General features: G+C 51.3%; 11 protein-coding genes across 11 annotated transcripts; 5 read left to right on the top strand and 6 right to left on the bottom strand.

Annotated features, from left to right (window-relative positions):
• Nucleotides 1-17: 17 nt before the first annotated feature.
• GUITHDRAFT_107339 (hypothetical protein) lies at nt 18-2,876 on the top strand (the record flags this gene model as incomplete). The annotated part of the gene is made up of 4 exons (XM_005833914.1): nt 18-1,790; nt 1,837-2,511; nt 2,559-2,717; nt 2,766-2,876. 4 exons carry the CDS (start codon nt 18-20, stop codon nt 2,874-2,876), a joined length of 2,718 nt encoding a protein of 905 aa, XP_005833971.1.
• A 116-nt stretch (nt 2,877-2,992) lies between these two features.
• On the bottom strand, nt 2,993-4,050 carry GUITHDRAFT_86592 (hypothetical protein; the record flags this gene model as incomplete). Its single annotated transcript, XM_005833913.1, has 3 exons — nt 3,508-4,050; nt 3,379-3,453; nt 2,993-3,331 (listed from the first exon to the last, which is right to left on the bottom strand). The coding sequence occupies exons 1-3, from the start codon at nt 4,033-4,035 to the stop codon at nt 2,993-2,995; spliced, it is 942 nt and encodes a 313-aa protein (XP_005833970.1). The 5' UTR covers nt 4,036-4,050.
• Nucleotides 4,051-5,201: 1,151 nt separating this feature from the next.
• Nucleotides 5,202-7,790, top strand: GUITHDRAFT_107336 (hypothetical protein; the record flags this gene model as incomplete). The annotated part of the gene is made up of 19 exons (XM_005833912.1): nt 5,202-5,640; nt 5,690-5,778; nt 5,830-5,982; nt 6,047-6,121; nt 6,170-6,211; nt 6,260-6,328; nt 6,372-6,410; nt 6,460-6,539; nt 6,589-6,634; nt 6,679-6,729; nt 6,775-6,859; nt 6,905-6,954; nt 7,003-7,060; nt 7,106-7,158; nt 7,212-7,249; nt 7,295-7,366; nt 7,420-7,501; nt 7,544-7,613; nt 7,660-7,790. 19 exons carry the CDS (start codon nt 5,202-5,204, stop codon nt 7,788-7,790), a joined length of 1,722 nt encoding a protein of 573 aa, XP_005833969.1.
• Nucleotides 7,791-7,985: 195 nt separating this feature from the next.
• On the bottom strand, nt 7,986-9,261 carry GUITHDRAFT_94185 (hypothetical protein). Its single transcript, XM_005833911.1, has 5 exons — nt 9,201-9,261; nt 8,440-8,570; nt 8,219-8,392; nt 8,127-8,174; nt 7,986-8,079 (listed from the first exon to the last, which is right to left on the bottom strand). Exons 1-5 carry the CDS (start codon nt 9,253-9,255, stop codon nt 8,020-8,022), a joined length of 468 nt encoding a protein of 155 aa, XP_005833968.1. The 5' UTR covers nt 9,256-9,261; the 3' UTR covers nt 7,986-8,019.
• Nucleotides 9,262-10,097: 836 nt separating this feature from the next.
• Nucleotides 10,098-11,333, bottom strand: GUITHDRAFT_137950 (hypothetical protein; the record flags this gene model as incomplete). The annotated part of the gene is made up of 6 exons (XM_005833910.1): nt 10,098-10,184; nt 10,238-10,279; nt 10,321-10,422; nt 10,472-10,536; nt 10,588-10,632; nt 10,676-11,333. The coding sequence occupies 6 exons, from the start codon at nt 11,331-11,333 to the stop codon at nt 10,098-10,100; spliced, it is 999 nt and encodes a 332-aa protein (XP_005833967.1).
• A 3,902-nt stretch (nt 11,334-15,235) lies between these two features.
• GUITHDRAFT_162862 (hypothetical protein) lies at nt 15,236-16,627 on the top strand. The gene is made up of 10 exons (XM_005833909.1): nt 15,236-15,264; nt 15,320-15,519; nt 15,573-15,628; nt 15,672-15,759; nt 15,810-15,965; nt 16,015-16,074; nt 16,124-16,210; nt 16,264-16,358; nt 16,407-16,463; nt 16,513-16,627. The coding sequence occupies exons 2-10, from the start codon at nt 15,325-15,327 to the stop codon at nt 16,583-16,585; spliced, it is 867 nt and encodes a 288-aa protein (XP_005833966.1). The 5' UTR covers nt 15,236-15,264; nt 15,320-15,324; the 3' UTR covers nt 16,586-16,627.
• Nucleotides 16,628-18,193: 1,566 nt separating this feature from the next.
• Nucleotides 18,194-18,751, top strand: GUITHDRAFT_70229 (hypothetical protein; the record flags this gene model as incomplete). Its single annotated transcript, XM_005833908.1, has 1 exon — nt 18,194-18,751. A coding segment is annotated over one exon (558 nt), but the record flags the coding sequence as incomplete, so codon positions are not given.
• Nucleotides 18,752-18,793: 42 nt separating this feature from the next.
• On the bottom strand, nt 18,794-19,891 carry GUITHDRAFT_152258 (hypothetical protein). Its single transcript, XM_005833907.1, has 8 exons — nt 19,704-19,891; nt 19,636-19,657; nt 19,536-19,582; nt 19,438-19,481; nt 19,218-19,379; nt 19,127-19,174; nt 19,017-19,075; nt 18,794-18,972 (listed from the first exon to the last, which is right to left on the bottom strand). Exons 1-8 carry the CDS (start codon nt 19,792-19,794, stop codon nt 18,927-18,929), a joined length of 519 nt encoding a protein of 172 aa, XP_005833964.1. The 5' UTR covers nt 19,795-19,891; the 3' UTR covers nt 18,794-18,926.
• Nucleotides 19,892-20,020: 129 nt separating this feature from the next.
• On the bottom strand, nt 20,021-21,066 carry GUITHDRAFT_137947 (hypothetical protein; the record flags this gene model as incomplete). Its single annotated transcript, XM_005833906.1, has 5 exons — nt 20,021-20,044; nt 20,203-20,721; nt 20,767-20,877; nt 20,927-20,979; nt 21,057-21,066. The coding sequence occupies 5 exons, from the start codon at nt 21,064-21,066 to the stop codon at nt 20,021-20,023; spliced, it is 717 nt and encodes a 238-aa protein (XP_005833963.1).
• A 1,397-nt stretch (nt 21,067-22,463) lies between these two features.
• GUITHDRAFT_137946 (hypothetical protein) lies at nt 22,464-22,987 on the top strand (the record flags this gene model as incomplete). The annotated part of the gene is made up of 2 exons (XM_005833905.1): nt 22,464-22,529; nt 22,574-22,987. 2 exons carry the CDS (start codon nt 22,464-22,466, stop codon nt 22,985-22,987), a joined length of 480 nt encoding a protein of 159 aa, XP_005833962.1.
• Nucleotides 22,988-23,282: 295 nt separating this feature from the next.
• Nucleotides 23,283-24,542, bottom strand: GUITHDRAFT_137945 (hypothetical protein; the record flags this gene model as incomplete). Its single annotated transcript, XM_005833904.1, has 5 exons — nt 23,283-23,404; nt 23,433-23,471; nt 23,513-23,798; nt 23,849-23,954; nt 24,007-24,542. The coding sequence occupies 5 exons, from the start codon at nt 24,540-24,542 to the stop codon at nt 23,283-23,285; spliced, it is 1,089 nt and encodes a 362-aa protein (XP_005833961.1).
• Between the last annotated feature and the right edge of the window lie 42 nt (nt 24,543-24,584).

The raw sequence follows: 24,584 nt of genomic DNA, 5'->3' as shown, positions 1-24,584 counted from the left end.
GAGAACACTGATCCAGTATGCACTCAGACGACGAGGAGGAGGACGAGGAGATGCAGAGTGAAGAAGATGAGGACGAGGAGATGGAGGAGGGTGAGGAGATGGAGGTCGCGGAAGAAAGCGAATCTCTCAGAGCAGAGCTGCAGCTGAATCCGAGAGTCGAGACTCTGCTCAAACAAGCGCTGATGCTGCAGCTCAGCGGCAAGCTCCAGCAGGCGGTGCATGCGTACCTCATGTCGTTCAAGGTGCAGCCGTCCATAGCTGAGCACTTCGTCGACGAGTTTCTGAAAGCGCTCGCCTCCCATTCCAGCGAGCTCATGGATCAGGGCGACATCGAGACTGCGATCAGCATGCACCGCCTTGCTTGCTCCGTGTTCCCTCGCAACCTTCACCTCCTCACGGAGCTGGGGAGGCTGAGCTTCCTGTCGGGCAAGGAGGTTGTCGCTGCTGACTGCTGGCGGAGGGTGCTCTCCATGGATGATGACTACATCGTCGCCCAGGAAAGCCTCGACCTGCTCAATGGAAGGGCTATCAACCGCTGGCACTACCGGATGATCAACGACCCGGTCCGCAACCAGTGCTACGCTGACGCAATCGCACGTGCAGTTGCGAGGTCAGGAGATCAGCCCAAGGTGCTGGACATCGGCTGCGGGACTGGGCTGCTTGCCATGTACGCTGCACAAGCACGGCCGGGCGTGACGGTGTGGGGATGTGAGCTGTCGGAGCCAATCGCTGATCTGGCAGGGAGGGTACTGGAGGCGAACGGACTGCGGGAGAGAGTTCGAGTGCTCGCGTGCCACTCGGACGACATCGTGATCGACGACGGGAGGGAGGGAGAACACTTGACGTGTTCCATCCCTTCCAAAGTCGACGTCGTCGTGACTGAGACGGCTGACTGCGGGCTGCTGGGGGAGGGGATGCTCCCGTCCCTGTCGAGCGCTCAAAGCCGGCTGCTCGCGCACAGAGGTCAGATGATCCCGAGCCGTGCTGACGTGTACTGCATGCTCGTGTGCTCTCCGATCTTGCGGTCGCAAGGAAGGATGAACGCTGAAGCTCACTGCGGGCTCAAGATGTGCAGCGACAACGTCTTCATCCCGCAAGACCCCTACCTCTGCGAGTACTTGACGGAGAGCGGACACTCTCCTCTGTGCGACCCTTTCCTCGCTCTCACCGTTCCTTTCGACATGAGTCTTGGCGGCATGGCATCGACGCGGCAGCACCGTGTGAGAGTCACGCAGGGCGGGAGGGTGGACGCGTTGGTCATGTGGTACCACCTCTGGCTTGACAGTGAAGGAGGGTTCTCCACTTCGCCATCATGGTCGTCGCTACCGCAGGGGATGCACCTGACCACGTGCTGGGAGCAGGCCGTCTTCATCCCCGACAACAATTTCCAGGTGGAAGGTGGAGACGAGGTTGATGTGCTGGTCTCTTGCAGCGCCAAGAACCTCCACTGGAGACTGAGGAAGTCGGACATGACGAGCTGGGTGGGGACGGCAGGGGAGGACGAGGACGGGAACCAAGTGATCAAAGTTGGGGAGAGGGTCATCAGCGTCCTGAATGACAAGCACAAGAACGAGGCCTACGAGGAAGCGCTCAAGCGTGCCATGAGATCGCTGAGGATGGCCTGTCCCGGCACACCGTTGCACGTGCTGGACCTGAGCCATGGCTGGAGTTTGTGCGGGTTGTTGGCTGCGAGATGCGGAGCCGACAAGGTGCTGATCATGGATCCTCCGGATGAGACGCAGGCGCTGATGGAGATCATCAACGACAATCATTTTGACAAGATCGTGGAGGTATCGACTGCACGAGAGGTGAGGGCTTACTGACCGGCTCCTTCAGATCTTCGATCCCCTGGTGGAAGATTTCCTGAGCATCGGGATAAGAAGAACTTTCTCCCGAAGGAGCTCAGGGCACTCCTTGCATGAGAAGCTTGTCAGGCTGGCGATGAACAAAGCCAGTCCCTTCAGGGAGGACCCCCAGCAAGCTCAGCCTCCTCCAAGTACCAAGAAGAGCTCGAAATCTTCATTCATGTGGAGTGCAGCGAAGGGAAAGAAGTCGACAAAGGATCCCAAGACAAGAGAGAAGGAGAGCGAAGCGTCTCCCTCAACAGACGAGAAGAACAAACTCAAGGGACCTCAAAAATCTTTTCACATAATCGTGCTGGAACTGATCGATCCGGGCGGGATGTTGACGCAGGGGATCCTAGAGGACGTGAGGCTAGCCAAGGAATGGTTTCTGACGCAAGACAAGGGTCTTATCTTCCCCAGCAGCTTCTGCCTCCGCTTCGTCTGCTTGCAGTCCGACCAGATGGTCCAGGACAACCGAGTGAACAAGGCTGCGCAGCACGGCCCGGACGTCTCTCTGCTGGACACGTTCAGCGTCCGGACGCTGATGAGCGTTGACCTGCGATGTTTGCGCTGCCAGCAGATCACAGGAGAATCGAAGCTTCTCAACGTGGACCTCGCTTCCCTTCAACACCAGCAGACGGATGAAGTTGTGGTGGAGGCGATGACGGTGCGTAGCACGTTGAGTCCCATCCCCTAGGGTGACGTGGCAGGCAGGACGGCAGGATCGACGGGATCGTCTTTTGGTTTGAGCTGAGAATGGGGGATGTCACCCTCGAGACCTATGACCGATCCCGCCCCATGAGTTCCCCAGCTGGACACCTACAGCAAGCTCCGGTGTTCGACTCCGACGCTCATCCGCCCCACTGGCGGCAGGTGAGAGACGTCCGAGGAGACGAGGGGGGGAGATAAGTGCGATGACAGGCTGCATGGATCTTCAAGGAAGGAGTTCAGGTGCAGAATCGCGAAAGGTTAAAAGTTCAGGCAAGTTTGCAAGGGAGCTACTTGTCGTTCAAGATTACAAGACAAACTTGAGCCACTCATGTCGTTATCTACCTTGTTGATGAATACCAAACTAAGGATAGACCCCTCCCATGATCGCATGAATCTTTGACATCTCGCGCTCCGGTTACCAAACAATCGTAAGAGCCTCAGGCAGAATCTCCCGGGCAGCCAGTGGGCTTGAGCCTGAGCATGATTTCAGATGGGGCGACAAGAGAACTTGAAACGCAAACACCACAGACAGCATAACAGAGCAAGATATCAGAAAGGCTTACTACCCACCTCCCATCCTGCAGCTCGATCCTCTTGAGGTCATGGTACTCTCTCGAGTACTTGTCGACCATGTCATCATGGAACTGGTGGTAGACTTCCGCAGGATGGAACGGGAACTGAACTGAGTCATACACGTAGATAAGCTTCTTTCCTAGTGTGTCCCCTTCGTTGCCTTTCCCCGCAACCAGGGTCAACCCCCTGGAGCTGGCTGCTGCCTGCACCAACCTCAATCAGCACTGCCCTCTCTCCCAGTCAAGATGACCTTGAGAGATTCAGCGAAAGGCCCGTCCATCCCTCCCGGGATCCCAACGAGGGATCGATATTCTCCTCCCCGGTCCTGCCACCCTGCGCGTCAGACGGGGGAAAGTCCGGGGAAGGAGCCAGCGCTTGCCTGAGGGTCCGCGCGCTCCCCGTTGATGAAGAGGTTCATGTAAACCTGAGCGAACTGTGCGAACTTGCTGGGCGGGAGGGACAACTCAACTGCCTCAGAATGTCCGAGGGAGCCATAGTCAGAGTCGCCAAACATGTTGTGGTAGCAAACTTTCCCGTCCCTGCCAACTTCGGTGCCTCCGGCATACCCTGTCAGGGAAGTGATCTGCGAGTTTCGACGTCCAAGGATCTTCTCTTCGGCTACCACAAACTCATGTTGAACATGCCAGAAGCAGCCGCAGCCGAAGTAAACCTTCACCTCCTCCTCGGCCGCCATGGCAGGGTCGCTCCCGAGGGTTCCTATCGCAAGAGCTGCAATGCTCAACCCGAGAAGTACGGATCTGCGGGTCTGAACTTCCACCATGGGAGATCCTCGAAGGTGAGGAATAGATCGTGCACGAGGTTCCTGCATGGAGAGTCTGCAAGCACTTGGACCTCTCGCTCCCCTTCCCACCGCGACGGATGCGGCGAAGGCACTTGTAGTGACCATTCCACAAGGAATCACAGCCTTTATATCCTGTGATGGTTTGCCATAATCCGAGCGGCTGCGGTACACTCATCGGCTGTCACCGGGGCCGGGCCCGGCCGCGCGCGACCCGGCCCGCACCGTCGGCACTGCAATGATGCCATGATGCCGGGCGGCAGCAGTGCCGGAGGCTGACGGTCTTCAAGTCTCTTCTCGCCGTATGGCCTGTGCGACCGTCGGACAGTCACTAGTGTCAGGGTCGTCCTCTTACTGATTTTTGACTCGGCTTAACTTTGAGTCACGGAAGAAGGTCACCGGCAAGCCAGGCTCAGGCTTTACTCAAAGTTAAGTTGAAAATCAGTACGAGGACAATCAGGAGAGTCGAGGAGGCTTGACCCTGACACTGTCGCACAGGCCAACTTGACGGCGCCGAGAACTGAAAGAAAAGACAGCGAGAACCAAACCCAATCCTGCCGACTGCTGTCCCCCAACTTGAAACTCAGTTAACTGATACCTTCCCTTAACTGCGCGCAGGACTGGGACAAGTACGGTCCCCCGCGCGGCCACAGGCTACTAGCCTAGGCTACTCTCCTTGAGTAAAGGATCAGCCACGCCGCTGAGCCTGTACAGAGTCTCGGAGTCTCGGAGTCTCGGAGTCATCTCGGAGTCTCGGAGTCACGCCCGCCGGGGCCGATCCGGCGGGCCCGACTGAGAGTCGAGTCCGCCGCCGGCCCGCCCGGGCCCGCCCGGCGGCCCGCCCCGGCCGGCGCCGCCCGGGCCTGCCAGTGACAACCCCGCTTCTCACGGAACCCCCTTGTACCTCTACCCTACCCCCTACCCCCAAAGGACAAATCAAGCACCCCTCTATATTCTCAGGAGCTATACCCCCATAATACACCCCCACCACCGTTCGCCCTGCAATCGAGATCCCTGCGATGCTCTTGAAAGCCGGTGTGCGATGGCGACCGACGCTGAGCCGTCAGCTCCTCGCCCGCTCGTCACAGACCTGCACATCCTACGTATCTAAGAGGCTCAAGTTCTCTCTTGCTCCGCATGCTGCTCGAGTGCCTGCTGCCTCCACTACCCGTCAGCGGCTGAGCGTGATGGTGGGTAGCCGAGCTTACAGCTTGCTAGCCGGTGACGTGCTGGGTGCACGAGGGCGGCTTCATCCTCGTTCCAGCTGCAGGGCCATGAGACGCCACTTTTGTGCTGGAAATGAAGCGAGCGATGCCATGGAGTACGACGTGGTCGTCGTTGGGGCTGGCCCTGCGGGTTTGTCTACAGCCATCAAACTCAAGCAGCTCGCTGCGGAACGCAACGTTGAGCTTTCCGTGTGTGTCATCGAGAAGGGAGCTGAGGTTGGATCCCATATCCTCTCTGGAAACGTGTTCGAGACCAGAGCACTGGACGAACTCTTCCCCAACTGGAAGGAGCTCGGTGCTCCCCTCGAGACCGAGGTTACGCAAGATCAGTTCGCTATTCTCACCGGCGACAACGGATCGGTTAACATCCCCTCATGGGCGCTTCCGAGCAGCCTCAATAATCATGGGAACTACATCATCTCCCTGGGAAGGCTCTGCAAGTGGCTGGCTGAACAAGCAGAGAACATGGGAATTGAAATCTACCCAGGTGAATGTCCCGAAGCATTTCTCCTGAAGTCTGATTCGTTTGGGGGTAGGATTCGCTGCTAGTGAGGTCTTGTACAACTCGAATAAGAGCGTCAAGGGGATCAAGATCAAGGATGTAGGAATTGACAAGAATGGGCAGGTGTTGTACTATGTTGAATCTTGTAAGACATTTTGTGACGCTACATTGCAGCCCAAAGATACTTTCACACCCGGTGTAGAGCTCAGGGCGCGACAGACAGTCTTTGCTGAGGGATGTCGTGGCTCTTGCTCAGAAGAGATCATCAAGGAGTTTGATCTTCGGCAAGGCAAGGACATGCAAACGTACGGAATCGGTTTGAAAGAGGTGAGTTGGGTGGAATGATATCCCTGCGTTCCAATTGTGAATTTATTCCATGACTTTACGTCAGGTCTGGGAAATTCCGGAAGAGAATCATAAGCCAGGTTTTGTTCAACATACGGTTGGATGGCCTTTAGACACTCAGGTATCTTCTCATTGTTTTCCTTGCAAACACCTCACCGTTGTTCTTCAGTCATATGGTGGCTCGTTCTTGTATCATATGAAGCCGAACAAGGTAAATTTGTTGAATTCATAAATGTTTTGTGTTGATATTTCGCTCTAGGTCTTGGTGGGCTTCGTTCTCGGTCTAGATTACAAGAATCCTTATCTGTCGCCTTATCAAGAGTTTCAGGTTTGGATGTGGTCGTATCACTACTTTTGATTCAAAATGGCAGCGATGGAAGCTCCATCCGTCCATCCGACAGCATCTGGAGGTACGAGTGTGACGTTGTGCAGTTTGAGATCTGTGATAAGGTGTGTCAGGGCGGCACTTGCATTTCATATGGAGCACGTGCGCTGAATGAGGGTGGTTTCCAAGCAATTCCCAAACTCACTTTCAAAGGGTTTGTACTTGTGACCTATCTTGCAACAATGTCTGACTTCATTTCACAGAGGGTTGCTTGTGGGCTGCTCCGCAGGATTTCTCAACGTTGCAAAGGTTCATCCACGTTTGTGCTTTTTCGTAACTCATTCCTCTTAAAGATTAAGGGCTCTCATACTGCCATGAAAAGTGGAATGATTGCAGCCGAAGAGGTAATTTCGTCTTGAATGAAAATTCCTCAACATAATGTCTACCAGGTCTTTGCGGCTTTGTACAATCAATCGGATGAATCAGTGTTTAGCGGCAAATCGGTGGATACCTTTGAATCACTGGAAGTGAAAGGTGAAGCTTTTGCGAACATGGAAAATATTTACAATCGCATGACAGGATATCAGAAGTCTATGGAAAACTCGTGGGTCTGGAAGGAACTGAACGAGGTAGAGACGATCCAACACCGTGAGGAGCTAAAGCAGGTTGTAATGTAGGTTAGAAATGTTCACCCATCCTACAAGTGGGGATTTTACGTCGGATTGCTTTATTCCGGTTTTTATCTCAATATTCGTATGAGTAGCTTCTAAGGTCCTCCAGGACTCACTCTGCGAGTATTTGGTGGAGCAGAGCCGTGGACATTTAGGAACAAGGTATTGGCGTATTATGACGTCTTGACGTTGGAGGTTGGTTGAAATGGAGGCAGAGCATTGGAGATCATGCAACGACGGGCAAGAAAGATCAGTAAGTCTCAAAATTCTTCTGCGAGTTTGAGTAAGTGGGTGATAGTTATACACCGATCGAGTACGCAAAGCCCGACGGCAAGATCACGTTTGATATTCTTACGAATTTGACGCGAAGGTTCGGAACAAGATTCTGACATGTAACTTTCAAGTGACGTTTCTATTGCTCAGTGGAGTTTACCACGAGGACCAACCAGCTCACTTGAAAGTCAAGCCCGAGCTAGTCGAGTGGCCTGCCTCCATCTCTTATCAGGTGCAACTTGAGCAGGCGCAACCTAGTTGACTGCTAATTCAGGAATACGGAGCTCCTGAAACTCGCTTTTGCCCGGCCAAGGTTTATGAATATACTGTAGATGAACAAACAGGTCAGCGAGTTGCTTCAGCTATCAGACATGCTGACTGTGACAACAGGCAAGACAGAGCTCGTTATCAATGCTCAGAACTGTGTCCATTGCAAAACTTGCGACATCAAGACTCCAGGAAATTACATTAAGTGGACTGTACCAGAGGGATCTGGAGGCCCTCAATACGACTCGATGTAAATGAGTTTATATGGAGTGATCGATAAGAAGGGGGCGTACGGATGGAGAGCATGCAGAATAAATGGCTGTCACCAAGAGATGTCAAAAGTTTTCAGTCAGCAAATTTCGCTGCTTCCACTAATCACAATGCTGGCATGATTGCAAAACCTTTTGACAAAGCTGCCCCAAGCACGAAGTCTAATTCAAGAGAAGTGTCTCCGATAACGTACAGACTTTATAGAGTGATAAATTATCCGGAACGGTAGTCGTTGAGGTTCAAGCCAACTCTTGCCGCGAGCTCCTGGATAGGCTGCAAGGAGGTTAGTTGATCTCTTGGTCAGGTAAGCAGTCAAGGACCTTGGTCTTCAAGGTCTTGATCGCCTTGGTGGAAACGCGAAGGCGAACCTGCAGACGGCATCAACCATGCTCACGACAACTATCAAACATACAAAGGAGTTGCCTTCCTCCCACCAGATGCGCTTCCACTGCAAGTTAACGTTCTGCAACTTGTGGTGGCGTCTGTGCGAGAAGGAGACGGTCATCTTGTTGTTAGCACGCTTGCCCAGGAGCATGCACTCCTTGCGGCAAGGCATCTGCTTCGAGCGCTCGGTAGTGCAGGACATCTGCAAGGGGGTGAGCCACAGAAACCAAGGACTGAGTCTCCCGTGACCTGGAGGGCCTCCAAGGCATTGTGCCTCTTGCTCTCAGCAAACACAGGGAGGGATCGCTTGGTAGCAACGAAGCTGGAATCAGCCTTGGCAAGAGTAGCAGGACGCACAGAAGTTGTGACAGAGACAGGAACTGCAGGAAGACTCTGTTAGCATCGGGATCTGAGGTACAGCACGAATCCTGCAGCGTCTCAACTAGTCTACCTATGCTCTTGTGCACAATGAAAACAAATTGTATTGTGGTACTGATGTATCAGCTTTCATATCACATCAGCAGATTTGTGAAAAGGAAAACCAGATACACGCACAAACCAACCGACGTACAAAAGTAGCTCCTCAACAAAGCTTGAAGTTCCGAATGTGATCAAACATGCATCATCACAATCCACAAGTCATTATGTCATAGTGTAACCAGAAATATTTTTTTGTAAAAATAGCTGCTGCTGTTGCCAAAGGGTATTGCTGTCCCAACTCAACTGAATGCACCAAGGCAAACTCTCTCACAATTGCCTTGAATCCATACAAAATTCCAGAAAAATCCACAGAAACCTCATAACTCTCATATAAATCTCCCTGGTTGAGGTGATTGTATCCCTAAGTCAATCCGCTCATTATCTTGCCCAATCGGGCACTGAACACTTTCACTGACGTCGATTCATCTTCCCCTTCACAAGATTCATCGTCAACAATCCCATCATGCCATAGACTATCTCTCAATCTTCTTATTATGGTTGTTCGTCACTTCTCCACCCTGCTTGCTCACCTGTGAACGCACTGGCAGCCGCCGCAGCAGCAAGCAGTAGGCACGAGCGCAGCATGTCTGTGGCCTCCGGCGGCCGCCTGACTCTTTAAAAGGTATCGAAACATTTCGAGGACCCCAGACCATTTGGTACCACCCCTGATCTACAATACAGAGGGTTATAAGCACTTTTGGTAGGGGTATCCTATACTGAAACTTTGTAGTATGTTGGATGGGCGATAATTGTTTATATGGGTGGGGGTAATAAAAATGGGGGTAGGGGTGGACTAGTGGCAGGTAGTTTTCAATTTATATTTAAATTGGGTGGGAGGATGACGAAACAGACGCAATGTGTGGGGATCGGTCTGAATCGATCGAATCAAATTTCAATCGGATGAAATCGATTGCTGCTCCTTGCGTGTGGGCAACTCTCAATGCACGTGCGAGGGCGGAGAGCAGGGGGAGTGGGAGCAGCAGGTGCTGGAGGAGGAGGCGGGGGAGGAAAGCGGGAGAGAGCAAGACGAGTTCTGTAAGCTCGACTCACTCTGTTGCAGAAGAACCAGGTGAGATGCTGTCTTCCTGTATGGATCGATTCGTGCTCTTTCTTGTCAAGTCTGGCTTGTTGTTGTCTCCTGCCCCGAGAGGCTGCCTTTTTCGATGGTTCCGTATGTGGTGGGATCATTCGCTCTCTTGCAGCCGATATGCCTTGAACAGGAGTCAACAGTGAGGTTTTTTCCTAACCTCTTCTGTGTTACGCCTGTCCAAAACGTTTTTTGGGTGTGTGGCTGTGTGTGTGTTGTCAGCTTTTCATACAACCACCGATTATTTTCTCAACAGGTCGCAATTTAAGCATCATCATGTAGAGTAGTTTTACTCTTTCCTGTACCATAAATCGATAAGATCTTTGAGCATACTTGAATTTCACTTCTTCACCGCGCCCTTAGTGAACTCATAGGTAGTAAATTGTATTGCGCCAGAGAGAATCGCTCGCAGGATTCTTGGCGTCACCTGGGCAGAGAATCACAAATCCCTCACTCACAACAGTCTGATCATCATCATACCCCCAGCATCAAGGCGCCTGAACCCTCTTCGCGGATGATTCTCTGCCATCAAAATCTCAATCTCTGGGATGGGAGGACCACACCTTCTCAAGTACCCTCATGGCAGACAGCGTGTTCTCCTTTGCAAAATCAGAGTTGCTCCCCATGATCTTGTTGCGAGCGACGTCGAGAGGGGTTGTGGCCACCTGAGCTGGGTTGTCAGCTGAGTTTCGAGCTATGATGACAGTATCCCACTTGTGCCACTATGGTGCTTAGTGCCCCAGTGACTGCGGCAATAAGAGGATCTTTACCCTTGGGTCCTGCCGTCGGAATGAGAAAGGTAAAAGCTGGTTAGTGAACCCCCTCCTCACCTATCTGCGCCTTCACCACGTCATATACTGAGAACTTTAACGCATCTGTGCAGGTCTTCAGCAACAAGCGGGAGAAGAAGGTCGGAACCTGCAGGAAAAGTGTAGGCCAAGTTTGACCCGAAACCTTGAAACAGAGCTTTAAGATTCTCTGGACTCCTGGGATCAAGTTGCTTCAACTTGTTCAACAACCCTTGATCTTGGATCGAAGATCCATCAGTCGAACGTACAAGTTGATCCCTCACTTTCAGGATTTCCGAAGGCTGTCTGACAACCCAGTAAGGAAATTGTGCTATGAAGATTGCTAATAATGTTGAAGGAGCGTTCCCGAGCCACGAAAAGTAGCTTTTGACAGCATCTTTCATCCCGAAGAAAACACCACTTGCCGGAGCATTGAAAATAAGAGGGATCAAATATCCTTTGTACAGCCCTTTGAACAAATCACCTCTTTTCCATAGTGGAGTTGAAGGTTCTAGAGGAGTAGTTTGGAGACGAACTTTAATGGTGTCAATGGGATACAAGACGGTTTGTTTCGCCACTGAAACGGCCACTCCAGACAAAAATCCCGAGTTCGCTTCAGCTTTTGCTTCAGATCCGGCACTTGCAAGAACGGCCGATGGAGCAATTACATCAGCGGTAAGACCCGAAGCAGCGATAAGACAAAGGTAAACCAAGGACCTCCTGTCGCATCTGACATCCTTCGTTGTTCCTAGCTGGGTGCTTAATGGGCGATGTTGTGGTGTACACATCTTTGGTGACATGAATGGAGCAGCTCTCTTCCTGCTTGCATGAAGATTTGAAACGAGATGGGACACGGAATGTGGGATGAATGCAGTGGCTGCCAGCGCTGTCATGGCTCTAGACTTATGCTTTTAGCTTGCAGCAAACTTCGACGTAAGGGAACACGATGGAATTATATATCTGAAGCCTCCCAGGGTGAGGGCGATGTAGAGCTATATACTAGGATCCCTTGGTTGATAGTCTAGGCAAGCTCAACGAGTCTCTGGCTGTGCTCACACTGCTCCTCTGTCCCCTGAGGCCCATGCTCCCCCCTCATCCGACATGCTCTCCCACCTTTGAGTGTGGTAAGCACGCTTACACGCCTGCCTCAGAACAGAAACATTGCCCGAGGCGGGGCCACACTGGGAGTGGGTCACTTTTGTACTACAACGAATGTTGAGTAAAATGCTTTTTTGCGGTGGGTGCAAATGCGAGGCAGGGAACAATGGGGTACATCTAGCGTGCGCCAGAGGAAGCAGGCGAGGAAGCAAGGGAAGGCAATTCGAGCTCGACTATGCCGTTTTCTTCTTCTCGCCGATGATCCGCCTTGGAGCCCGAATGTGATAGAATGCCGGAAGACTTGACTTGATCAAATGCACCTGCGACTTCCAAAGAGGAAAAAGCTGCGTGAGAGATGCGGCGGCAAATCCTTGACGTGAAGAATATTCGAAAGCATATTGCGAATCAAGACAGGGTATATGCATATGGATTGAGATACTCGTGTTTCATGCCTTTCAACCCAAGCAAGTAGTGCTTTGTTGCTCAACGGGTAAAAAGAACATTCGGATCTCATCATTTCTCACCACAGTGAGGAGGAAGAAAGCTTGGCGAAAATGATCAAAATTCTCCGGAATTAGTTAAAAATTGCATCTTCAGACCTATGATTATTGAATTTTCAGAGGAGAATTGAAGCGCAGGAGGCATGATAGTCCTAGGAAACGAGAACCTCGAGCCCATAAGTCTTATTACAACTTAAAATATCTACCTGAGAGAAATTCGTTGGCATACAAAAGTCCATGGGAAGAGGCGAGTCTTTGGGGATCTGTCCTTGGCAGGAAGGAGAACCGCCCTGTCTGAACTACTGGGTCAGGTTCGAGCAACGTGATCGGATGCCATGATTTTGGACTCGTCCACCCCCCCTGTTTCCTGTAAACTTGAGAGCTTCTTGGGGGTAGCGTATATAACTATATAACTTTTCTAAAATATATAACTTATATATAACTTATATATAAATTTTCTAAAATCCGTAACGAAAACAAATAATATTTCTAGAGACCAACTTCTGCTAGCAAAAATGATGCTAAATATATTTTTATATCCTATTATGTTTTAACATATATCATTTATTACATTTTCGTACAATTGTTGAGTAAAAATCAATTACGCCCCAAATCAAGTCAAGGTTGGCGTATTCATTTCGTAAAATCTAAAATTCATATTGTGCAAATATAAAATTTCATGAAACATTTTCCACATAATCAAACACAAATTCTAAATTTGGATAAATTTTCCGCCAACTACGCATGAGTAAGTCTGAGGCCCGCCTCTCTAGGGAGTCGCTGAGACGTCACGGGGTAGGGTAGAAAATGTCATAGAGAGGGTTGGGGTATTGTGAAATGGGGTAGTCAAGAGAGTCTAGGGTGGGTCGATGATTAATTAAGGGGTACCGTGAATTATCACCTGGTCAAATCATCTATTTTAAAGAGATAAATGGGGGTGAATAAAAACAAAATTTGCTGTATATGGGTGGGGTTTAGGATGTGGAAAATATACCAAGGGTACTATCTAAAACAGGGGGTGGAGGTGGTTGTCACATGGGGGTTCAGGGTGGTAGGATCGGAGAGGCAATGCCGCATAGCAGAGCTTTGCAGTGATTATTCGTGGTGGCCGAAGAGGGCAAAGGAGAGGACGAAGAGGATAGAGCAAGACGATATGAGCTAGTTTGATAGAGATATGGCACAGGGGATCATTCTTGGAGCATAGATGAGTTCATTCAAGAAGCACAGATAAGATCTGGCTGTAGGAAAGCAAGGAGAGCCAAGAGTGCAGGATATGACGATCACGGCCATCCAGAAATTGGATATGAATTTATGTTGGTATGCATCGGATACAGTGCTGAAGGTTGAGGAGATGGATTCAACATATCGTTGTCATAATACTGGTCTCGACCAACTGTGATAGAAGCCGAAACATTCAACCTGCAGTAAATCGAGTGGTATGTTTTCAACCTGTAAGGATTTGCATGGCCTCAACTGAAGCAGAAAAAGTAGCAAAGAATAGTTTCGAATAATTCCACGCAGAATCTGATCATGTGATCTTCTTTGATTTCTATCTGTTCAGGTCAGCGTGCTGTGACTGCGCCACCACAAGACATGCTTGGTATGAACCGATTCTCGGTTGTGGCGGCATTCCTCTTCACAGTCGTGGAGTTGGCGAATGGATTTTCACCAGTGATCTCTGGACACGCTTTCAGCGCAAAGGGAGGAGCCTTTGTCTGTACAAAGGCTACTCTTCCCTCCTTTGCTCGAGTGAATCGTGTCTTGTTGAATCAAGGCAACAGCCTCAGCGAACTATCTGCTCAACTGAACCACGCTGACAAGATCGGAAAGCTTGTTCCCTCCAACTGGAAGGAAGGAACAGATTACGTTCGTAATCCCAAGGTCAGTATATTCCCTTTGAGCGTTGTGAAAGTATTCGAGGTGGGTGCTGGTAGACTCACGTTATGGTTGTCAGCTTGCAGTTGGCGATCTTGTTTTCTTGAAGCGCTCCGATGGCACTTTGAGATATGGCGAAGTAGTGGCCAAGGCAGGTATGGCCTGGCAGAACTCATGGGAGGTAGGAAGCTTCACTTACCTTGTTTGCTCGTCTTTCAGTATTGGTAACTGAAGAACCTTTGCAGGTCGTCGTTCAGATGAACGGTAGGGCTCCCGGAGCGACACGAGCAGAGTTGGCAGCCAACATCTGTGGGGCTTCATTTCGCATTCGTAGAATAGTTCTGATGCATGAATGTCAGTCAAACCAACTCAGGAGCCAGCGAAGCCATCAGGAAGGCATGGCCTTGTCGAACTCAAGTTGATTCGTTTCTGATCTTTGTACCAGCATTCTCATCGGTCGGGGCGCCCAGACCAGCCTGCGCCAGCCTCCTCCTCCTGCTCCTAAGCCGGTTGCCAAGACCGTAAGACCTGCGGCGCGTGCAGCAACTCCCCCCAGTGCCAAACCTGCTGCGAAGGTTTGAAACTACGATAGCGTCATTGATATAACGGGGTTGTTGCAGGCACCAGCTCCTGCGGTCGGTCGACAGGTCCTCCCATTCAAGGAATTCACCCTTGTACCTGATCGTATTTCTCGTGGAATTCTTCATGGCAGGGCTCGTCGAGAACCACAACTTTGGCGAACGCGAACAAGGCTGCTGCAAAGCCCTCTGGACCTTCTGTTGCCAACGCAGACAAGGTAAGGCTGCGTTCTTGTGGCACTTGTAAAAGTATGCGCTAGTTGAGCAAGCAAGTGCCTGCAACATGGGCCGAGGGCGCACAGTATCTCAAAGCCGGTAGAGCTGAAAGGCTTTGTCCACCTCATCTCACGTCAGACTCGCAGGCTCAGTTGCTCCCAAGGATTTGGTGGTTGTTCGATCGAGCGCTGGTGAATTGAAATTCGGCGAAGTCATTGCAAAGACCGGTGTGCATGCAAATTTTGATGCTGGATCGGCTGAGATCCGACTATCACAGGCTTTCCCTGGCAGCAAACCTACACTGTATGCTTGGAGGCAGACAGCGAAGGTGGGCTGGGAGGCTCAGTCAAAGCTTATCTGGGTATCACCTGAGACTTCTGCAGGCATTGTGACTAGCACAGCTGTGTTCGACGTGAAGGACTTGTTCAAGGCTACTGACGAGGCGATTGAAGGTGATTGCAGTCCAAGCACCGTGCTGTGGTTCGAGCTCTAACGTTCACCCCCAAGATCTCATGCGCGTCAAGGCTGTGCCGGCAGTAGGAGGCCTCTTCGGTGGTCTTCTCAACAACTTTTCACCCTTCGGTGGGTCTTCGGAGGCACCCAAGGCACAAAAGGCTGCTGCGTCACCTAGCCCAGCTGCCCCCAAGCAGACCCCTCCCAAGCAAGCTGCCAAGGCTCCTACACCAACCGCTGCAGATGTCAAGCAGGTCTTGCTGCTTGTCTTACTACCTCGTGATCAAGTCGTTGATCGTTTTCTCAGTCTGCCTCCAATGCCGTTTCTGGTCTCTTTGGAGGAGTTTTCAACGCTCTCGACAAGTCGTTTTGCTTGCCCGTTGTTCCTTGAATGACTCTTGTGCAGTGCACTGCCAACTCAGGACAAGAAGGATACCCCTGCACCGAAGAAGAGCGCCGCTCCCTCACAGACCCCTCCACCTGCTCCTCCTAAGGTCTTGTCGCTGCTCTCCTTGCCCTCCTGATTCTCAGATCCGGTGTACAGGCAGCAGCACAGCCCAAGGCAGACGAGCCGAAGGCTCAGCCTTTTGAGCAAGTTATTGGCAGGTTCCTTCCAACACCCACCCCAGCTGCCAGCCTGAAGTACACTGGCAGGATCGGCAGCGCTGACGTGTCATCAAAGGCCAAGGATGTCTTCAAGGTAGAGCAGAGGGAGGAGGAGGAGGAGTGAGGATGAGGCTGGCGCGCAGGGAGCTGCTCTCAACTTCTTGAACATCGCCGAGAAGATTATCGACAAAGTGGACTCAGAGGTCGGCACGCGGACGCACGCCCGTGTCCCCTTGGGTGACCCCCGTGCAGGAGAAGACTGAAGGAGGAGCGAAGGAGAAGGAGGCTCCCAAGAAGGAGGCTCCCAAGAAGGCTCCCGCGCCACAGCCCGTCAAGAAGGTGCGAGTCCTTTCCGGAGCTCCTGCAGGCTGAGAGGCTGGCGCACATCACAGGCGGAGGAGCCGAAGTCTTCGGCGCCAGCCAAGGACAGCAAAGTGGAGGTAAAGGCGGAGAGCAAGAAGGTGGAGCAACCCCCTGCCAAGGAGAGGTGAGTTGCAAGTCCCGGTCCTGTTGGAGCCCCTGAGGGAGTGAGCAGATCTGAGGACGAGATCCCCATCGCCAAGAAGAGAGCGCTGGAAGTGAACTTGAAGAGGTGGGGGGTCCTTGTTGGTGTGGGGGGTCGGGCTGATGGAAGTTGGCAGGGCGGAGAGAGCAGGGGACCTGAATCTCGGGTTCGGAGCAGAGTGGGAGACTTACATCCCTCCTGATGTCTAAGTAACATGAAATAAAGAAGCCTGGCAAACTTGGCACCAAGACATTTGGAACCCGGGCCACAGATCCCCCAGGCAGATCGGTCAGTGGGCACTGCGGCACTCCTGCTCACAGCATGAACTCCAACTCTGTCACGGAGTGAGTGTAGCAGGAGTCTGCAGGACCTGCTGCAGGAACAGTTGACAGTGCAGGAACCGGTGCAGGAACAGTGCAGGAAGGTCACAGAGTGTATGGAAGGGGATGAGGGGGGATATTTTTGATAGTTGAGGTCAAACGTCTCTAAAGTGGAATGACCCTGAGGACGAGGAAGCGAGGGATGGCGACGATGGCGAGGAAGACGATGATGACGATGGCGATGACGGTGATGGTCCATACAGTGCTCGGAGACCTGACATGCCCTGGAGGTAAGATCGATACTTCGGAGGCCTGCTGTCTGCTTCCCTGTTGAGCCATACTTGACGTTCTTGTGCAGGCTCCATGCTGGATGCACATGGGAACTGTCTTGTTTGTCCAGATGGTATGTGCTCATGACAAGGATATGCTGAATAACATCTCAACAGGAAGCTTCTCTCCCGCAGGATCAACTTTCTGCTCCTTGTGCCCTTCGAGCATGATCCCAAACGTCAGGAAAGACAAGTGCGAGTATTGTCCCCCTGGTTTGGGGCCTCAGGAGGAAACCTTTCTGTTCCCGACGTTCAACATGACGATACGAAAACTTGTCTTCGATCCCCTTGGTGCAAACGTGTCAAAGCTGTCCAACACTCAGCTGCGGATAGAGTTTCCACCAGCGTACCATTATGGCAAGCAAAAGTGTGATTTGGAGCTGCTATTCAAGACTGACTTACAAGTCGGGTTCATCATGACATCCACTTTCGACTTTGTGCAGAGCAGGTATGCTTCAAGAGGTCTCCCTCAATACTTCTCGATGCTGTCGGCGCCCTACGAATCAGATTCGATCAACGCTCCTCTCCTTTACTCGTTTGGAGGACTTTTGAGCTCAAACTTTCCGCCATCCAAACTCGGCCTGATGATGCCGCAAGGTTAGGAGGCAGGAGCAAAGAGCAAAGGAGCTGACGCCTGCATGACCATGCAGGTCATCAAGTCCTCTACATCAAGAACGAATGGATCGACCAGGAGGAATCGGCGGACTACTCCCTCATCCTGGACATCACGTTTGCGCAGGAGCAGAAGCGAACTTCCTGCATCCCCTGCGAGGGTCTGCAGTACAAGGGCGTTGCAGACGCAAGTTGCCGGGACTGTCCGGCTGGGACGTTTGTTGTTGCCTCCAAGACTGGCTGTGCGAGTTGTCCCGTCGGCAAATACTCCCTAGAGGCAGACGGGGTTTGCTCTGAATGTCAGCTAGGTAGGAGCAAGGAAGGGGGGAGAAAGGCTCTCACTTGTCGACCCTCCAGGAAAATTCAACACGGTGACGGGATCTTCGTTTTGCCGGTACTGTCAAGATGTGAGAATAGACCCTAGCGGCAGCTCGACTTGCTCCGATTGTCCCAAAGGGAGCTTCTACAACGGGAAAGAGACCTCGACCGGTTGTCAACTGTGCCCTCTAGGTATCACTGCGAATCTTGCTAAGCCCTTTTGTGACCTTCTTGGTCAGGCAAGTTTTCCGACCTGGAGGGGATAAGCTTCTGCTCCGACTGCCCGCTCGGAAAGTTTTCAGACCACGAGAATTCAACAACCTGCTCCGCGTGTCGCCCAGGCACGTTTGCAGATCAGACGTCTGCAGCTACGTGTGCGTCGTGCAGCAAGGGAAAGTACAACAATGAAACAGGATCGACCGCGTGCAGTTTCTGCCCTGAGGGCAAGTTTGCGGCGAGCGAGGGGATGCTGCAATGTACGTTCTGTGCGGCAGGGAGCTGGATATACCAGGAGGGCATCAACGACTCTCCGACTCTCTGCATCAACTGCTCGCGAGGACAGCAAGGAGAGTACGGGTTCGCCTGCTCCGATTGTCCACCAGGAACGTACGCGCCTGTGGAGGGTCTGGGTGCGTGCTGGCTGTGCCCAAGAGGCAAGCATTCACCCAACGGGATGACGCACTGCTTGGAGTGTACGGCTGACACATATGCCGATCAGGAGGGGACCGAGGGATGGTTCTGTCCTCAATGCCCGTACGGAAAGTTCTCAGAGGCAGGAGCGACATCCTGCTCCTAAGCTCCGATGGACTTCGATGTCCTTGTTCGATCAACCCAAGAGCAATACCCGCTCATTGACGAGCGTTGACTTGTTTTTTTACCAGGTTGTTACAGAGTTCCTGCGCAACCTCAACTTGTAGGAGTACAGATGTAGCCTAGAGCTCACGCATGACTGTCTTGCCATGTACCTCTCGTCATGTTTCAGTCAAGAGAGGTTGGATCTCATGGGCGAAGTCGAGTCTGCCTCAGATTCAGTCTCTTGTTTGTGAGTTGGCAATGCTTACTGGATGGAGTAAATCGGTTTGGGGGGGCTAATTCGACTCAAAACATCCGTCTCGTTGTGCTGGCGTGTACCAACCATGTCAGCTACCAGTGACAGCGCGACGTGCAAGACCATAGACTTGAGTCTCTTGAACTTGATCCAATCCTTGTCTCGTCGCACCTGTTGCGTTTCAGCGTGCAAGGAGCCCCATGACATTGTGTACAAGGAAGGGCGGAGCGCTGGCATCGGAACTAGCTGCATCGGAATCTGCCTGATGCCTTTTCAGGATCTCTTCCGACATATCAGAATCCATAGAAGGCAAGCGCTCGCTGAGCGTCTTCCAGTGCTTCATATCCTTTGACCACTCCCAATACTCTTGAGAATACTTTGAAACTCCCGTCAGAGATGACTTGCAACGGTGAAAACAACACGAGACATTCAACCTTCTTCCAGCGATTCCTCACATGCTGGTGCACAGCCTCCACCACTGAACCCACACAAACTCAGTCATTCAGACTGCAAGAGAGTCAACCAAGCAGACCTCCTGAGCTCAGACCGCCAGCGGGCAAGCTTTTACTTGCCCCCAAGCTGACAAACAAGTTTTAATCCTCAGACGAACAATCACACAAATCTCGCCGGACCGTTGGATCCGTTTTCGTCTCACTACATCATAGGATGTCATTCAAAGCAAGCAAAAGAGTTTCCTCACCTTTTGGTGATCCAGGACTCTTGTGAGATTCAGAATTCTGCTCTCTGTGCTTTCCTTTATGCACAGTAAAATGCTCGGCTCTATGTGCCATTATCTGCTGCAGCGCAATCTCTTGCAAAGTTCTCAAGCGAGACAAAAACTGTCTGATAGTCTTTTGAACCAAATAAACGCGTGACTTGTACATTCTGAAGGCTTTCAGGAGGAATACGCTTTGAGAAAAAGCGATCAGTTCATATTTGATGATTGTGCATGCTTTTCGTTTCCTCCTTATCCTATATTGAAGGAGAAGTTTCCAAAGCCGTTTCCGGACGAATCGATTAATCTTGCACTTTCGCGCGAACCTGTACGTCCAAAGCTTCCACTTGAAATTTCGCTGTATGCAGAAAACGGACTTTTGCAGCACTTGGAGTCTTGCACGGAATTCCCTGCCTTGTCGGATTGAATCCATCCAGCAAATGATTCTTGTAGTGGCAACAACACAAGGCAATAACACTCTGACCAGTGGCGCGTACTTCTCGACTTTTTTCTTTCTCTCCGCCTCATCTCTCAATGCAAGCTTTCGCAATGTTCTTTCTTCAATCTTCTGCACAATTTCGTGAAATTTCTCGTCAAGATGTCTCTTCTTAGACTTTTGAGCCGCCAAGACTCTCAAGTCTGTCTTTATGGTGACAAGGCTCTGTTGCTTGGTCCGTGCATTTGGACCTGACATCTCGACTGTGGCATTTAAAGCATTCATCTTGATGAAATCTGTCTGTTTCTTCTCAAGTCTTTTCTGAGCCTTGTACATCTTGATCTTTTCTATCAGAATTTGTGGATTGTGACGATATTCCTCAAGCTTTCTGCTCAGATTTTCGTTGACTTGCCTATTCTTGCAAACCTCCACTGCAGTAGCCGTTTGAATTTGCATGACTTCCTTTCTTTGACCCCTGCTTTGCACATTCTCTTCCTTGGGCTGGAAGGCGACGAGAGGCGTCTGCAACTTACTGGGTGTGGTCGGACTGGGAGATGGTGAGCGTATCTGATATCTCACTGTCATCGTCACATCTTGACAGGCTCACAGCACCTGATACGAGAAGAGTCGCGTGTCCAGCTCCTCTAGCTTCTCAGCGTTTCTCTCAGCAGTTCTCTGTACAGATTTAGTGATGTAGCCAGGGCCTTGATAATCTTCCGGCAGCTGATCAACCACGTCAGGATCAGGATATCTCACCCTCGCTAATTGTCACCCTGGCGTTGAGGTAGTAGTTTCCGGGCGACCAGATCTTTCTCTTAGAGAATCCTGATGGAGATGTTGTCAGATGATGACTTGCTGTCGCATCACGAGCACCAGCTTCCAATGCCCTCCTTGCTTCTGACCTCGGATCATTCTCTACATCGTCCTCGAACCCCAAGTCTAGAGTAAAATCCTTCAATCCCAAGCCTTGCCGCAACTATCAAGACCGATAGAATAGTCCGGCCAAGCAGGCAGATGCAAGGACTTGGTGTAACCTCCGCGATTCATTGCATTTAAAGGATCTGAGCGAACTTGACGAGTGGTCGAGCTTTGAGCCGCTTTACTCGAATGTGGTCGCTTTGCCCTGAACAAAAAATCAAAATACTGAGGTCGAGATCAAGCATCAGTTACCGGAAAGGATCCAAGGGCACGCTGGATGGCCTGCTCCTTGGACGATCTTGTACAGGACTAGAGACAACCCGGAAATCATGCTCCGTGATTGCCATATCAACATCGGCAAGGACATCGGGCCTCCGTTGTGTCTGGGAGTTCAATCGTTAGTAGGGGAGCGCTGCATGGAAGATCAAGCTTCGGTGACCTGAGCAAATGCTGTCTTGGGCCTCCAGGTTCCATTCCCAGCAGACATGTATAGAGATGCGGTCGTTGAAGGCGAGAGAGGAACAGCGCGGCGGCAAGCAGCTCAACGCTTTTCAAACAGCTACGTCTTGTCACTCCCTCACACAGCACAAGTAAAGTCTTCCGGCATGGCATGCATGAAGATGATGCTGCAGCATGGGGTCACCACAGGTCGTCAGCCTCTTCTCACGTCAACTTAGTTCTCAGGAAGAGCCACTGTGGGTCAAGTTGGCGCCATGGCACCGTCACGAATATTCTGCCATAAGGCGAACCTGGGCGGGCCTACCGTCTCACCTAATTTTCTGTTACTCAAACAGCCTGAGAGCGGCGCGGGCCCTGCAGAGCCCCGCCGCCTCAGTTGAAAGCCCCCGGGCCCGGGGCTCCCAGTGCCCGGCGACCGGGCCCGCCGGCCGGGCCGTACCCCTCTGTGACATGAGCTTGCATGGGTACAAAGCTTTACTCAATTAGTTGACAGCTGAGCAGTCAAATTTCATGCTCGCAGATCAGTTGCACCCCTGCAGCTGCCTTCACCCTCTCTGTCGTCTTCCGCCTTTGTCTCAGTTTCCTCCTGTTCTCTCACCTTGCTCAGTCTTTCCTCAGATTGTTGTGCTTTCTTCCAAGTGGCCACTTCCTTGCAAGTTGACTCACTGTTTCCACCTTCCGCATCTGTCTGCGCCGTCTGACTTCAATATCAGCATATGGCAGCAGCTGCTGCTGCATGGCACGCAGCTCGGAGGCGAAACAATTCAAACACTTTTGCCATCTCAAGGGCCAGCCCTCAGCGGGAAGCTGCCAAGAAGTTACAGCAAGACTTTTGGGCCCGACTTCAGAAAGAAGCTACATTAAGACAGGTGAAACCACTCTTTTGCCACAAGTGTGCTTTTGATTTCCAACTGAGCTGAATGAGACAGTTGATGGCAAAGTATGACGTGACAAAAGATAACAAACTTGACAAAGTGGAACTGGGAAATCTGCTACAGGTATAGGAGGAGAATGGTTGATAGTTCTAAGACCTTGTGTCAAGGACCTGAGCGGGGGTGAAAAGCCAACCAATGAGGAAATAGAGTGGATCCTTATCACTTCAGACAGATCTGATAACAAGATTGACAACGCTGTTGGTCTGAACGAGATTGAATATGCCGTGGACCTGTGGAAGTCGTACATCGGAGTTAAGCCAGAGTTCGACAAGATATTCAACCAGTACGACAAAGATCACACAGGACAACTCAACTTCGACGAGCTGAAAAGCTTACTAAAAGATCTCAACTCTGGAATCGAGCCAACGGATCAAGAAGTTCAGATGGTGATGGACATGGCTGATGGCGCCGTCTTGAACAAGTCCGGAGGAATCTCGAGAACTGAGCTGCAAGGTGCGATCGCGATCTGGTACTCTTACACTGAGGATTCCAAGAAGAAGGGGTGTTGCACGATTCTTTGACGACTCGGATGTCAGAACTCTTCTCCTCTGCTGCTGACAACGCAACATTTCTAGTTGTAGAACATTGGTGAGCTTGACGTCGATTCAATCAGAATCGTTTTGAGACATTACTTTATTTGAGACATTACTTTATTGAGATTGAATCAACAGTGCAAGGTGTACAAAGAGATAACTTTGCTGTTATCCGCAACGATGAAGTGCGGAACATCGCTGTGGACTCCTACAAGTTGACATACCACATCCCTCCTGCACAAAGAACTCCATCAATACCCAGTGGAGAAAAGCTTAAAGACTCTCACGGCTTCTGTCCATGCATGATTTCGAGCAAGATCAGCTGATCTCCTATCAAGTGCGCATCAGGTGCGCACGTTCGAGGTTCCACGAGGTTCCACAGCTGGAGCCTTCCGTCTCGAGAGCCTGTGAAAACCCTGTACTGAAGTGACACCTTCATCAGTAGAGGCAGGAGAAACAGAGAACAAGCAACCTGAGGAGCAAGTCGAGGAAATGAGATGCAGCTGATGATACCTTTTGTTTGTTTGAAGACATACTCTTTCACGATTTCGTTGTCATACAGCAGCGAGAATGTTCTCAACGTTCCATCTCCTGCTCCCAATGCCACTGTTTTCCCGTCCGCTGAGACATCCAGACACTCCACCTCTGGGTTTTTTTGCCCCTTCTGGATTCTGCCCTTCTTGATCAACGCATTCTTGACCTTCCTCGGAATCATGTCTTCAAGGACGTGTGAATAGGTTTTGTAGCCCTCTGGAAAGGTACTAGATTCATTGTGGCCATGCAGTAGCAATCGACTGTCCTGTCATGAACTCGTCAGATTCCCGAGCAAACCTCGAGACGTCTGATCACCTGTCCACCTGACACAAGATCATGCTGCCAGAGAGGCAGGGGTGTCCTCCATCTCAAACAAGTCGCCTTGCCCTCATGTCTTCCTTGTAGAGTGCAAATCTTGCGGCTGCGTTCGTGGTTATTTGAGTGCAGGAGTGAAGCGACAAGATGAAATCAACCTGAGACGTTGTAAGTCTATGACGTGGATCTCCCCTCCATCATCTGCTGCAGCTAGATACTTGCTGTTATAATCTATCGCGATCTTTCTTATCGTATGCTCTGAGACCGTCGATGAATCCTTTTTCAGCTCTGTCTGTACAACCTTTTCCGGCGCCTTCGGGTATCTGGTGTCGAAAGCTAACACGTTGCTTCCAGCTGCAAAGTAGACGTTGTAATCACTCCCACGAGACAGCGCTACCGATGTCACTGCCTTCTGGGGAATACCTCGTGCCACGACTTCCGAGGACAACAGCAGCACGCATCTTGCAGTCCGCGTGTCCCACGCCCTTACAGTTCCATCCTCACTTCCAGATAGCAGGAGATGTCTGCCGTCTGCGATGTCCAAGGAGTTCACCGAGCCCTCGTGCCCAAGGATGCAGCGCTTGTCAACTTCGAACTTGGTGCATGGTGTGGGGACGGAGGGATCGGTGGACCTTGCCTCCGACAGCAGGAGCAGGAGAAGAACGCCAGGACCCAACTTTAGCCATGCTTGCATAGTGGCTTGGCTGCCTCTACATGCTTACATGCCTACATGCCT

Source organism: Guillardia theta (assembly GCF_000315625.1).
Source record: "Guillardia theta CCMP2712 unplaced genomic scaffold GUITHscaffold_28, whole genome shotgun sequence".
NCBI lineage: Eukaryota > Cryptophyceae > Pyrenomonadales > Geminigeraceae > Guillardia > Guillardia theta.
This window is presented reverse-complemented; position numbering and strand designations above follow the sequence as displayed.

Coding starts and splice junctions, on each gene's coding strand:
- GUITHDRAFT_94185 (XM_005833911.1), bottom strand. CDS start 9,255: ATGCTGCGCTCGTGCCTACTGCTTGCTGCTGCGGCGGCTGCCAGTGCG. Junction 8,393..8,439: donor ATGCCTTGGAGGCCCTCCAG/GTCACGGGAGAC, acceptor ACCCCCTTGCAG/ATGTCCTGCACTACCGAGCG. Junction 8,175..8,218: donor GGGAGGAAGGCAACTCCTTT/GTATGTTTGATA, acceptor TGCCGTCTGCAG/GTTCGCCTTCGCGTTTCCAC.
- GUITHDRAFT_162862 (XM_005833909.1), top strand. CDS start 15,325: ATGCGCGTCAAGGCTGTGCCGGCAGTAGGAGGCCTCTTCGGTGGTCTT. Junction 15,629..15,671: donor GTTTTCAACGCTCTCGACAA/GTCGTTTTGCTT, acceptor ACTCTTGTGCAG/TGCACTGCCAACTCAGGACA. Junction 16,211..16,263: donor CGCCACAGCCCGTCAAGAAG/GTGCGAGTCCTT, acceptor CGCACATCACAG/GCGGAGGAGCCGAAGTCTTC.
- GUITHDRAFT_152258 (XM_005833907.1), bottom strand. CDS start 19,794: ATGGCACATAGAGCCGAGCATTTTACTGTGCATAAAGGAAAGCACAGA. Junction 19,380..19,437: donor TGAGGAATCGCTGGAAGAAG/GTTGAATGTCTC, acceptor GGAGTTTCAAAG/TATTCTCAAGAGTATTGGGA. Junction 19,076..19,126: donor TCAAGAGACTCAAGTCTATG/GTCTTGCACGTC, acceptor GGTACACGCCAG/CACAACGAGACGGATGTTTT.